Source organism: Eurosta solidaginis, chromosome 2 (assembly GCF_040869045.1).
Source record: "Eurosta solidaginis isolate ZX-2024a chromosome 2, ASM4086904v1, whole genome shotgun sequence".
NCBI classification, from domain to species: Eukaryota; Metazoa; Arthropoda; class Insecta; order Diptera; family Tephritidae; genus Eurosta; species Eurosta solidaginis.
The window spans coordinates 35,257,420-35,271,275 of NC_090320.1; the positions used below are offsets into that span (position 1 = coordinate 35,257,420).

The 13,856-nt window shown below is 32.6% G+C and overlaps 1 protein-coding gene across 3 annotated transcripts in view; it reads left to right on the top strand.

Moving 5' to 3' along the window:
- The window catches only part of ZnT35C (Zinc transporter 35C), a 252,281-nt gene that overhangs the window by 146,238 nt on the left and 92,187 nt on the right, over positions 1-13,856 (top strand). For all 3 annotated transcript variants that reach the window (XM_067764970.1, XM_067764969.1, XM_067764971.1), the window contains one exon: positions 11,853-11,973. In XM_067764970.1, coding sequence (XP_067621071.1) covers positions 11,853-11,973 — 121 coding nt within the window. The remainder of the gene's footprint in view (positions 1-11,852; positions 11,974-13,856) is intronic.

Here is a 13,856-nt window from a genome sequence, read left to right on the forward strand (position 1 = left end):
TTTTTTCCATTTAATTTTTGCAAAATTTATTTAGAGCACAAAAAAACTTAAAAACCTTAACAAAATGTTCACAATTTCATGAAACGTTGGTTTTAAAATTTTTTCTATTTATAAAAATTTTTTTTTATATCCCATAACATTTAAGATTTCAATATTCTTTATATATATATATAAATATAAACAACATAGTTTTATAAAAAAAGAAATCCATCGTTTATTTTCTTTAGGCATTCTTAAAATTTGTTGTTTAGTTATATACATTTCTTTAATTTTAATTAATATATAAAAGAAATTAAACATTTTTTAAATAAGTATAAAAGTAAATTTTTTGTGCGAATATTTACCAAAATTTTTAGTATGGTTTTTTTAATTTCTTCATCACATATATTTTCAAACTTTTATCAAAAAAAAAAAAAAATAATTTTTTTTTGATTTTATTAAAATTTTTCAAGTTTCAAAGGTTTTTTGCCAAACATTTATCTTACGTTTTTTCGTTTATTTTGAAATTTAAAATTTTAACAAACGAGATGCCATTAAAAAATGACAGTATACATTTTTTTAAAATAAAACAAACTTGAAATATTTTATGGAAAATCAAATATTTAATGATATTATTTTTCATATAAAATATATTAAAAAAAAAAATAATTCATGTTTTTACAAAAATATAAAATTTTGGCACCTGTTTTTTATTGGCGCAAAGTCTTTGGCTGTCCATATTCAGTACACAAATTTCGTTTTTTTTGTTTTCTGGTTCTTATACTCAGCTGAGCAGAGCTCACAGAGTATATTAACTTTGTTCGCATAAAGGTAATCCGTAACGGCATAAACTAATCGAGATAGATATAGACTTCTATATATCAAAATGAACTGGGCGAAAAAAGAAATTTATTAAGCCATGTCCGTCCCTCCGTCCGTCCGTAAACACGATAAATTGAGTAAATTTTGAGGTATCTTGATGAAATTTGGTACGTAGGTTCCTGGGCACTCACCTCAGATCGCTATTTAAAATGAACGAAATCGTAGTATAACCACGCCCAATTTTTCGATATCGAAGTGTTGAAAAAGTGCTATAATTCATTACCAAAGACGGATAAAGCGATGAAACTTGGTAGGCGGGTTGACCTTATGCCGTAGAATAGAAAATTGGTAAAATTTTGGACAATGGGCGTGGCACCGCCCACTTTTGAAAGAAGGTAATTTGAAAGTTTTAAAAGCCGTAATTTGACAGTCGTTGAAGATATCATGATGAAATTTGGCGGGGGCGTTACTGCTATTCCTGTATGTGTGCTAAATAAAAATTAGGATTTTAAAAATAAATTTTTTTTAAGTAAAATTTTAACAAAAAATTTAATATCTTTACTGTATATAAGTAAATTATGTCAACATTCAACTCCAGTAATGATATGATGAAAAAAAAAAAATACAAAAATAAAAGAAAATTTCAAAATGGGTGTGGCTCCGCCCCTTTTTCATTTAATTTGTCTGTAATACTTTTAATGCCATAAGTCGAACAAAAATTTACCAATCCTTGTGTAATTTGCTAGGGACATATATTCTATGACGATAACTGTTTTCTGTGAAAAAGGGCGGTTGAAGCCACGCCCAGTTTTTATACACAGTCGACCGTCTGTCCTTCCGCTCGGCCGTTAAAACGATAACTTGAGCAAAAACCGATATATCTTTACTAAACTTCGTTCACGTACTTATCTGAACTCACTTTAACTTGGTATACAAAATGGCCGAAATCCGACTATGTCCACGCGCACTTTTTAGATATCGAAAATTACGAAAAATGAAAAAAAATGCCATAATTCTATACCAAATATGAAAAAAGGGATGAAACATTGTAATTGGATTCGTTTATTGACGCAAAATATAACTTTAGAAAAAACTTTGTAAAATGGGTGTGACACCTTCCATATTAAGTAGAATAAAATGAATAGTTCTGCAGGGCGAAATCAAAAGTCCTTGGAATCTTGTCAGGAATACTATTCGTGGTATTATTACATATATAAATAAATTATCGGTACCCGACAGATGATGTTCTGGGTCACCCTGGTCCACATTTTGGTCGATATCTCGAAAACGCCTTCACATATACAACTAAGAGCCACTCCCTTTTAAAACCCTCATTAATACCTTTAATTTGATACCCATATCGTACAAACACATTCTAGAGTCACCTGGTCCACCTTTATGGCGATATATCTAAAAGGCGTCCACCTATAGAGCTATGGCCCACAGCCTTTTAAAATGCTCTTTAATACCTTCCATTTGATACACATGTCATACAAACACATTCCAGGGTTACCCCAAGTTCATTTTCCTACATGGTGATTTTCCCTTATTTTGTCTCCAAAGCTCTCAGCTGAGTATGTAATGTTCGGTTACACCCGAGCTTAGCCTTCTTTACTTTTTTTTTACTTGTTCTGGGCGATATAAAAAATCTTTTATTTTATTTTTTCAAAACACCCAGTTTTGTTTAATTTTACAGATAAAAAATTAGTTTTTTCGAAACTGATTGACAATTTAGACTTTTTAATACTTGTAAATTATTTTTAGAAATTTTTTTAAATTTTTTTCAATTTTTTTTAAGGTTTTCAGTATTTGAAAATAGAGTTGAAAAATATTTTGTAAGCATGTTAGTGGAAATTAACGTTGCAAAGAAAACTTGAACAAACTTTGATCTTAAAAAAATATTAGTGAGAAGAACTTCTAGCTTGAATATAAATACACGAATGGTATAGCCACTCACTGTGCGAGCATTTATGCATACCCACTTTAAGTAATAAAAACTTTGGCATTTTTTAAGTTTCTTTTTTTTTAAATAACTACACAACGTACTTACGCAAGCCCAACCGATATTGCACTTTGCTATACTGAGACATGCAGCCGTGTGGCAATTAAGCAAAAATTTTAAACTCATACAAAATTCCATTAAATATGCAGTGAGGCATAAATGAAATAGAAAATTTTACTCGCATATAATAAAAGGCTAGAGTAATTGTAGACAACAAGAAGGGAAAAGTGTAAAGGCCGAGCAGAAAAGAATTGAAATTTAAATGTCAACGAAAAATTTTGCCAAACTTGCAAAGTAATGGACATGGCAGGGTAAGGCACTTGCAAGTGCCGGACTAGGATAATGTGGTAGCAGAAAGGAGGAATGCGAGGAATGCATTGAAAAGAGGGCAACAACAGAAGCTAAACTACTGCTGATTTACAAACTGAGTGACTGCTTGACTGATGGAAATTTTGTGAAAGTAAAAACAAATAACAATTTGATTAAACTTTTCAATAAAATGCAAAGTGCATACACTCTGCTTTTTCTACATCTTCTATATTTCGAAAAGTAGTGCTATCCTGTTGATTGATGAGGGCATATAAGAGGTGGGCTGCAAAGTCATAGAAAAGATACAAGATAGTGTATTTACAGTTTCGGCATTGTGCATATTAAGAAGTAGTGTTGCATTGTTTTTGTTGTGTGTGTGAATGTAGCATGCAACATGCAGGCTTACTATTGTCAATTGTTGTAGGTTTGTATATATGTTTTGTTGGCCGGTTGGTTTTCCAGTTGGAACAATTGGTCAGTCAGTTGCTTGGCAACTTAGTCCGTTGGTTACTCAGTCAGTTATACGCTAAGTGGATAGGATGAACATGTAGTCTAAAGCCGTGTGCAGCTTGTTGTTGTGTTCTGATTGAGTTGTGACAAGTGCAGCAAAGAGTGTTGCATGTGTAGAAGACAATAAAAAGAGTAGATGCACATGTAAGATACATCTTTTTCGACAGAACCTGTACGTAAGCTACCCGCTAGTGCATTTGAGTCGAATGTAACCTTATATAAAGGAGCTGCGGCAAATTTAACTAGTAACGGAACCTCAACGCCATTCGTTAGTAATTTTGCCTTATTCTTGCATTTGAATCTATTAGGGTCAATATTTTTGTAATTACCTGGAGTTCTAAGCGCCCTACTGTGAATGATATCTCACCTTTTCACTTTCACTCGCACTCTTATTCTCAGTCATACGTTTTCCCTCCTTATAACTTTCACTGCCACTCTTGTTCCTACTCTTACTCTTACTTTTATTCTTATTCTTATTCCAACTCTTACTGTTAACCTTACCCCTTACTCTGAATCTTACTCTTTCTTTTGTGTTTACTATAATTCTTACACTTACTATTACTTTTACTCTAACTCTAACTATTACGTTTATCCTGACTAATACTCCTATTCTTAGTCTTACTCTTACTCCTACTCTTACTCCTACTCTTACTCTTTTTTCTAATATTAGTCTAACGCTTACTCTTACTCTTACTGTTTGCCTTACTATTCCCCTTACTCTTAAACTTCGTCTTACTTTTACTCTTACTGTTACTCTTCTCTCTCTCTATCTCACTTCCCCTCTCCCCTTTCCTTTCGCTCTTCCTGTTCACTTCTCCTTTCCTTTTTACTTTGACTTCCTCCTTTTTTCCTTTTCCCCTCCATATCCATTCCCATCTCCATCTCTCTCACCATTACCCTCACTCCCACCCTCACTTTCACCCTCAACCTCACTCTCACCCTCACCCTCACCTTCAGCCTCACCATCTCCTCGATTTCGTGCAAAGTTTTAGTAACACGGATTCTAGTACAGCTGGGTATAATACAGCCAACAGCAGTAAGTTGCTTCCCAGTTTTTTCTTCCTCTCTTACTAGGCGCTTGTTGTGGCACAAACCTTGGGCAACAATGTTACAGCAGTTGCCACACAACCCAACAAAAAAATGCAAAATACAAACACCTACACGCACCTCTCCTTGCATCCACATTCGCACTCAAACTGGTTGCTATTGAATTTCAATGCCATAAATATTTGTATTTTTGTTTATGTATTTGTGTATATGTATTGTATCGCACAGCAATCAATATGACATCTCTTGTTGGCTTGTTGTTGCAGCAATAAACCAACAAGAAACAAGACTACCAAACAGGCAGCTAAAAGGCTATGCTGCATCAAGTTGCATCAATATTTGACTTGCAACTAAAAATGTTTGAATTTTTTGAATATATATGTGTGTAAGTATGCACTTTCTTTTGTTTTTCGTAGAGTGATCAAAAATTTACAAACATTTTCGTTTGCTTCCTATAACTTTTTGCAACTTGTCAATCGAGTCTCTAGGCTGCCTGTTTGATCTTCCTTGCTTCATGGGCTTTCAAAAAAGTTGTACCAATATAAGGTAGTGCAAATATTGCAGTTGACTTTAATGGGCGTCAGTAAATGGTTGTGTGCTTGGTTTTGCCTGTGGAGCATTTGTATCAAAATACATCCAAGTTTAAGGGATTCGAATATTTTAGGCATATATTTGTATTTAAAATTTATCGACTCTGCTGGAAGTAAAAAAATTTATCCTAAAACAAAATCAATATTGCAAGCATAGATTGTACTTAAATTTAAAAATATTTGAATGTTCGGGGCATATATTTTGTTAAGCCATAGAATCTATAAAAATAGTCTCCATTTTATTTCTTTTTACTTCTTTGGATTGGTGCACGAAGCACGAAATAAGCATTTATGGACATGTGATCTCTAGTCTGGGTCGCAGAGAGATCTCTCCTACATTTGGAAGGTCCTCAGAAGAAAGTTTTGTTTGACCCTACTAAAAGACAAAATAATTCTTTTTATTACAACTTGCTTATTTGAAATGCGTTGTTTAAAACTTTTAATGAACTATTTTGTCTTGAAAAGTCTTTATTTACTTTTGACATCGTTTTGAGCTCTGAGGCCGTTTTTACTAAGTTTTATCTGCTTACTTCATGGTATCCCCTAAAGTATGTCTACTAGCTGCCTCAAGAAGGATGTTATCTTATCTTCTTGGTTACAAGACCATCTTACCAAAATCCTCAAATCTGGGGGCGATCTTTCGCAACTTTTTTTAGGTATGGGAACCAACCCACTTTTTCGGTATCTCGCATTATATGCTGGAATATCTTATACACACATACACGTTCCTAATATCAAGTATTTTTTTGTCGGATATTGATCCCGCACACTCATGCAAATACCACCATTAAGGTACTAGCAGGACCATCGCAAGAACCATTTGGTACTACCACGTTTAACATTATAGCTCATCCAACACCCTCCTCCCGTGGGGAACTTGAGGTCGCCAGAGCTCCGCCTGCTAAATAGATTCACCACGGAAAGGTGAGGTTGACAATTGTGTTACAGAAGTTATAAATTGCGCTGAGCGGATCGGAAAACGAGCAGAGGTAGATTGTTTGCGATTTGGTCATGTTAACATAGCTTGTAAGCGGTAAATCCCATGTATGTTTTTCAACTTCTCCTTCTTTTCATTCTGGTGGTTACTCTTGTGCCTTTCTAATCACTTTCTGAATCGAGGTCTTTTCTCATTCTCATTTATTCTTCTGTGACCTATTTGCCCTCATACTCGTTTTATATCAAGCTGTATTTGTGCACAGTATTATAACTTTGATTGCATAACGGTTGGTTGCACAGGTATAAGGGAATTGAGATAGATAAAGATTTCCATATATCAAAACCATCAGTATCGAAAAAAAATTGATAAAGCCATGTCCGTCCGTCTGTCCGTCCGTTAACACAATAACTTAAACAAATACTGAGATATCTTCACCAAAACGGGCCTATCTGGACCCAGAATAGATTGGTATTGAAAATGACTGAAATCGGATAATAACCAAGAGGCAAATTTGAAAGTTTAACAGGCCGTAAATCAAAAGCTGCTAAAGTAATTACATTGAAATGCAGAGATACTATCCTTGCCGAATTATATAGAGCGAGTGAAGATAATCAAAATCGGTTAAAGACCACGCCCAATAACTGTATGGTATTTAACTACATTTGACTGATATTCTACCTCAGTAAATGGCCTGGTTGAGCTGAGAACAAAACTTATTCTTTACTTTTGTTACTCTTAATTTTTTTTTTTTTACTTTGTCACTTCGCGGTCCTCATGGACCGGCCAGTTCAACCTACCTACCTACCTACTTTGTCACTTTACTCATTTTTGGTTTTTTTGTTGCTATTTTCTTTTTAATTGTGCAGTTTCTTGTTTTTTATTTTCTTTTTAATGTCTATTTATCTTCTCCTTTTTTTGCTTTGCATTGCTTTGAATTAATATATATCTTTTTTGTATTTTATTTTTCCTTTTGTTTCTTTCATTTTTCTTTTTTTAGCTCACTTTTTCCTTTAATTTTTCTTTTTATAATTTTGTTTTCGTTTTGTTTTTTGCTTTCATTTCCTTTTTCTTTTTACTTTCTTTCTCTTTTTTTTTTGCCCTTTTCTTCTTAGTTATTTTATTTCTTGTTCGCTTTCCTGTTTCGTTTTCTTCTCTTCTTTTATTATTCATTTTATTTTTCTTTTTGGGTTTGTTTTTATTTTTATTTCTATTTCTCTCTTTCATCACGGTTTTCTTTTTTATTTTGTGTATATCTTCCTTTTTATATATCTAATTAGGTTCCATATCTCATTGCTGGTCTCCTCCAATTCTTGTTTTTTCCATTATTTTAAAGTTCTCATACCATTTCCTTCATTATCGCCCGCATATTCGTGTTCTTGGCTCTCGACTTCTCTCTCTTGCTGATCATATTTCCCACTATTTCTCAGATTTGCTTCTTTCTTTCCATTTCTGTCTCTATAGGACTGATTTTTTTCTCTTCCTCTTCTTCTCTTTTTGCTTTTTCATCATGCAATTAATTTCTCTTCTTACTTCTTCATTCTTAAGAAACCGAGTTCAATACTTCTACTGGTAAAATTGGTCTTTTCAAGAGTACCTCTATATACATTTGCTGCTTCCCCTCATATTCCTCTATCGTATTTCACTCGAGTTTCCGTTCACCTCTTACTCTGTTCCTTTTCCCTTATTGCTTTCCCTTGCTGATATCTTAGAATAGAAAATTCCGCAAAAGCTTCAATTTATTCATTCAGTTTCTTGTCCCCTACTCTGCCACACTACTAAACATCAGCTCTATCAGTAATCTCTTGATTGCTTGTTATCAATTTGCAAACCCCTCAACTAACACCGATGCACTCAGCTCAATTTAGTGCACGTTGAAAGTCAAGAAACACAAATAAATATTAGTTCTTCAACCAAAAATGGCCACATCCCTTTGCATGTAGTTTGATTGCATAAACGTCAAATCCTACCACTTTTCAAGCAAAATTATACTTTCCCTTTATGCATCAGCACAAGTAAAGGTTCGAGCTTTAAAAAGGGAACGAGTAATACTAGGTTCAAACACACACCAAATTGGCAATTTATACCATTTGGGCAATTTATTACGCAATTTGTCATATATTAAATTGTAATAATAAATTGCCAATTAAAAAAAATTGCGTAATAAATTGTTTCAAACTGCAAATGCAACAATGCAAAGTGTGTTTATTGAGTATATTTAAACGTCAATTACGCATGGCTGAACTATATGGTTGGCTCATCTCATCAGCTGATTTTATGTCCTTCATTTCACTGGAGTAGAGATTGTCAAAGGAAGATGGCAAACTCAAAATGAAACCAAAACATTGAACACGTTTTCTTACAACACACAAAAATTTCAAAGTTTTATGTTTTCATTCCATTTCATTCGCCCTATACCAACACGCACATTTTGACAGTATGAACAAAGGTATGTTCTTATTGTAGAGATGAGCCAACCAGCTATCAAATTACTATTGTGTAAGCTAAATCGAGTTATATGAACAGCACTCAATTCAAATCGAAATTTCCTCAATTTATTTTTCTGTTTGAACATAGTATAAGTTAGCAGTTCATCTATCCAATAACCAGTTGCAATTTTGGCTACTGTCATTATCAAACATTTTGCAAACTCCACCTTTTCGTTGTACACCGTGAAATCGTGAAATTCAATAATCTTGGATAACCAGGCATAAAATAAAGAAGATTGACCGAAATGTCCAAATAACTGGCGAAACTAAAGATGTAACTAACCAACCAGGAAAGTGACTTGTTAAACTAAAAATAAGATCAACCAACGAAGCAGACAACAAGAGGAAATGCGCAGTTATGTGAGTGAGTTTAGATAACTTAACGGTAGTAGCCGACAACAAAGCGGCTGACCAAAACCAACCAGAATACAAAGCAGCAACTAGCAATTGAGGGCAGTTTAGAGTAATAGAACAATACGAGAAATGCGGCGGATGTGGATAGAGGTTGTGTCTTTTTAATTTTGCACAAGCTATTTACAGTCATTTACAATCGAAATGAAACATGAAAATTTTTGACAAAATTATTTGTATCGAATGTTTTTATTTCTTGTAATAATAATTTTTTTTTATTTAAAAGACATATTTAAGAAATTTTATAAAATTTCCCTTCAATGTGTTTTGAAAGTTTTTGTACAAGAAGTTTAAAAAATAGTTGCACAATAATTTGGATAATTTTAAGAAAATTTGTTTTATTTTGGTTGGAAAACATTGTTTTTTTTTTTTTAATTTAAAAGCTTAAAAAAGGTGTTTTTAGGAATAAATATATAAAAGTTAAGTTTCAAATTCACAGAAAAGTTGTGTATCCTTAAACAAATTATTTCCAGAGCTCTCTTTAGTTGAAAGTGACATTTAGAAATAAAAATAAGCTTATTTAAAAACGATAAAAATTTAGTTTTAAAATGAAAGAAAAAAATAATAATAATAATAAATGAACATGCTTTCCCTAAACTTTATCAACTATCATTTATTTAAGAATATTTATTGTAAAGAAATTTAAATAGTTTATTTTAACATTTCGTTTAAGTTTTGTCATAAGTAAATTTTTTTTTATGAATTCAAATAAAAGTTTTTAAAGATTTTTAAAATTAACTTATTTTTGGTTGTATAAATTATTTTTTTTTTTCAAATTTAATTATGAATTAATTTGGATTTTCAAAAACAAAAAAACTAAATTAAGTTTAAAATTTAAAAATACTACACGAAAAAATATGTATACTTAAACAATGATCTCTCAAACTGTATTAATTTTAGTTATTATCAAATAATTTGTAATAAAAGAATATACCATTTGATGTTTTTTGTTATTTTTGAGTTTCGCCAAAAATTGTTTGAAAAGACTTTTTTAATGAAAAAAAAAATAATAATTTAGTCAGTGAAACTTTATTTAAAAGTAAACTTATTTGTTTTGAAAAAAGAAAATAATGTTTTAAAATTCAATAAAAGTATACGATGGTACACAAAAACCACGTGCATCCTTAAATAATGCTCTTCTTACCATTGTTGACTTAAATTTGTTTTTAATTATTTGCTACTAAAAAATTAAACATTTAACTTTACTCATTCAAGGTTCGAATCGAGCTCAAGGCCAGAACAATAATTTTTTTCTAATGATAATTATTGTTATTTTTTAATTTTTCTAAATTTGAAAAATTGTATTTTGTTTTTGGAATAGTAAGTAGAAAATTTTTCAGACAACCTGCCATAGCTGCGCAGATAGATCCATTTCGAAGGGTGCTAAGCCTTCATCATCAGTACGCTTTAGGCATGCTGCGCTAACCCTTTAGCTATACAGCGGTGGTTTGCTTGACTGGCAAATATATAGCTATGGTAGGTTGTCTGAAAAATTTTCTACTTACTATTCCAAAAACAAAATACAATTTTTCAAATTTAGAAAAATAATTGGAAAAAAATTATTGTTCTGGCCTTGAGCTCGAATCGAACCTTGAACAATAATTATCATTAGAAAAAAATTATTGTTCTGGCCTTGAGCTCGATTCGAACCTTGAATGATTTATCAATAGGCCGATAAAAACAAAAACAATTGTCATTTAACTTTACTATTTTTTAACAGTTTACCTAAATGTTTTACAGTTTTTTTAAAAAATTAGCATAAACGTTCTTCGAATTATTTTAATAATTTATTTTAATTTATTTTTAATTTCTTTGTTTTTTTTTTTAATTTTAAGGGTTAAGAGTTATGTAACAAACTTTAATTAAAAAAAAAAATAATAATAATTTTACATCTCAAAAAAAGTACAGCAATAAATGGGCATTAAAAAAATGCTATTATTCATCGTGTTATTTTAAATTTTTATAGAGCATTTGTTATTAAAAAATTAACAAAACTTTTTGGCACATTTTGTCTAGAACCTCTTTAAATTAAATTATTTAAGTCACAATGTTTATTTGGAGTTTGAAAAAACAAAACACATTAAAACTTGAAAATTCAAATAATACATAAAATACTTTTTTGTAAGAAAATTTATTTTTAAAAGATTTAAATTTTTCTTAACTTTAAAAATTAATTTTAAGTTTCAAAAAAATTTGAAAAAAAATAAAAAATTAAATTTTAAACAAGTACAAATAAATTTGCATCTTAAACAAATTGTTAAAAGCCACATTACAACAATTGCAACTTTTCTTTTTTTTCTTCTAATTTTATTTTATCTTTCAGTATAAATATATAAAAATATTTTGTAAATTATTGAATGCAAGCTAAAAATCTGACAAAATTTTTCTTTTCCTTGATCTATTAAAATTAGTAAAAAATTTAGCTTGATTAGTTTTGCTGTCCCATTTTGACTTTAACCGACTGTATGCACATATATCTGTACAAATTCAAGCATCGCTGGTTTTTAACAAAAATTTACTCACATTTTACCAAATATACTATATCCTAGCTCGATTTTGCTTTTTCTCATTGTTTCAATTTTATTTTTTATTTTTCATGTCTTGGCTGCATCTCCTCTACCTTTATCGGTTGATGTAAAAACGTTATCGATTCATTTGTGCACTGGTGCGTTGCTTTGGGGATGTGGTTGCGGCTATGCTGCTGTTATTGTTGCTGTTATGCTGCTGATGCTTGACTTGCTGGTTTACCACACAAACAGGTGGCATTTTATCAAATAGTTTGGCGATTGCTACAGATGCTGCTCACTTACTAACAGATTTTGCCAGTTTTATGATATCATTGTTTGCCATCTGGATAGCGGGACGACCATCAACACAACGGTAAGTTAGATGATATATGGATAATCAACAATACTCAAATATATTTACATGCATGCAGAATGTCATTCCATATGCGATGTTCATATTACTGTGCATGTCTATATTTGCTTACCTTTTAACTGCGCTCTTCGTGTTGTTGTATTAGTCGCTAAAATTGTTTTAAACTCGATCGCCTTATATTTCAGCTATTTATATTAGTTTCATCTAGATTTAGCAATTGAAGTCCATGTGCATGTTTGCGGCTTCCATAACCCAATATATTTATTTCTCCATATTCCTTTTCTTCATACGGCAAAGCTAATGGGAAAGAACGTTGCTCTCTCGACAAGAACTGGATTTTACATTCCTTAATAAACGTGCACGGTTTTATCTGTACAAGACTACAAACAGCTTTATAATTGGGCTTTTGGGTAGGCACGGGTGGCGGAAAGCGAGTAAGCTTTTATCGTCAAAATATTTCTGTTAATAAATCATATGTTTATGCCATATTGGGCGAACTAGATCAGTCAGTAGGGCATGCGACCAACTATCCGAAAAATATTGGCGTCCCACGCTGGGCGCCATTGTTTTGACCTTAGACTACCTTTTGGACAATGAAAATGATTGATTTTACGTATCTGCCGACGTCGGCCTAACAGGTAAAAAAAACGTTGGACCAGCCACACCAGTCGGTAAAGCACACCTCTCCAATATATGCATCCCACGTTGGGAGCGATTGCTATGAAGCTGACTGTTTGGTTGGTGGGAAGTGGAGACACGTAGAAAGGGAGGTACGCTTACATCGATGATTAAGACCAATATTGGTGTCACACTTTGGGCGCCATTGGTATGTAACTTACTCTTTGGGTAGTAGACGGAAAATAAGTACGCTAGCATTGTGTGCTCAATCGAAAAAGTGTAACATTCAACCTTTATAAAATGTCTTCGGGTGGAGAGAAGTAATGTAATTGAAGTATAGGGTATATAAGTGGCTAAATTTGTTGCCTACATGTTAATCTCTTAATCACCAAGTCGTTGGTTGGTATCCAACGATAGGTGCCATTCTTATGCACCTGACTGTTTGGGTAGTGAGGAGGACGGCCAAAGAGGTATACTTACTAAAATTTTGGGCCGCATTTTTACGTAACTAATGTTTTAGAATGCTTAAAAGCGGTTTGAAATAGGCACGCAAGTACTGCCAAGCTAGCTTAGTCGTACTTGCGTCCAAAGTCGGGCACAATTGTTATGTAGCTGACTTACTGCTTCCTAGGGGGTGCTTAAGCGCGCCTTAATGTCTAACGAAGGAGGGACATCTTCCTAACGAAGTAGGAACAGATATACAAAATGTTTCACATTCTTCATGCTCTCATCATCCTTATGTAAGGTAGAACCGTTATACCAACATTTCTTTCAACAATCTTGCACAGCACGTTACAACTCTTTTGCGAGGTTCTACCTGTTCCTGGCGAGGGCGTGGCAGCTTCCTCATCCTTTTCAAAGAAGAAAAGGCAATGCGCAGATAAATCTTACTGACAGTCGGAACAGTACTCTGACTAGTTCATCTGAAATAGAATTCAAGCACTTTAATCGCTGTGGTCATAAGGTTGAAAGGCGTTATACAGAGGGTCGTTCACCAAGTTACTTACTATTATCCCTTTTGATAATACTCATAATCTTAGTCTCCTCTAATCAGAAATCAACAGAGTTTGCAGTGGAAAATTCTCAAGAAAGCTCCATATATATAACAACCTTCATTTACCAGACCACTGCATTGCTTTTCAAGCTGAACTTATAGCTTTCTGGGAAGCTGCTCTCTATCTAATTAACCTGCCGATGACTTTCTCTGTTTCCATTTTTTTCGACAGCCAAGCTGCCACAAAGACCCTGCAGTGTAGGGAGCTCTA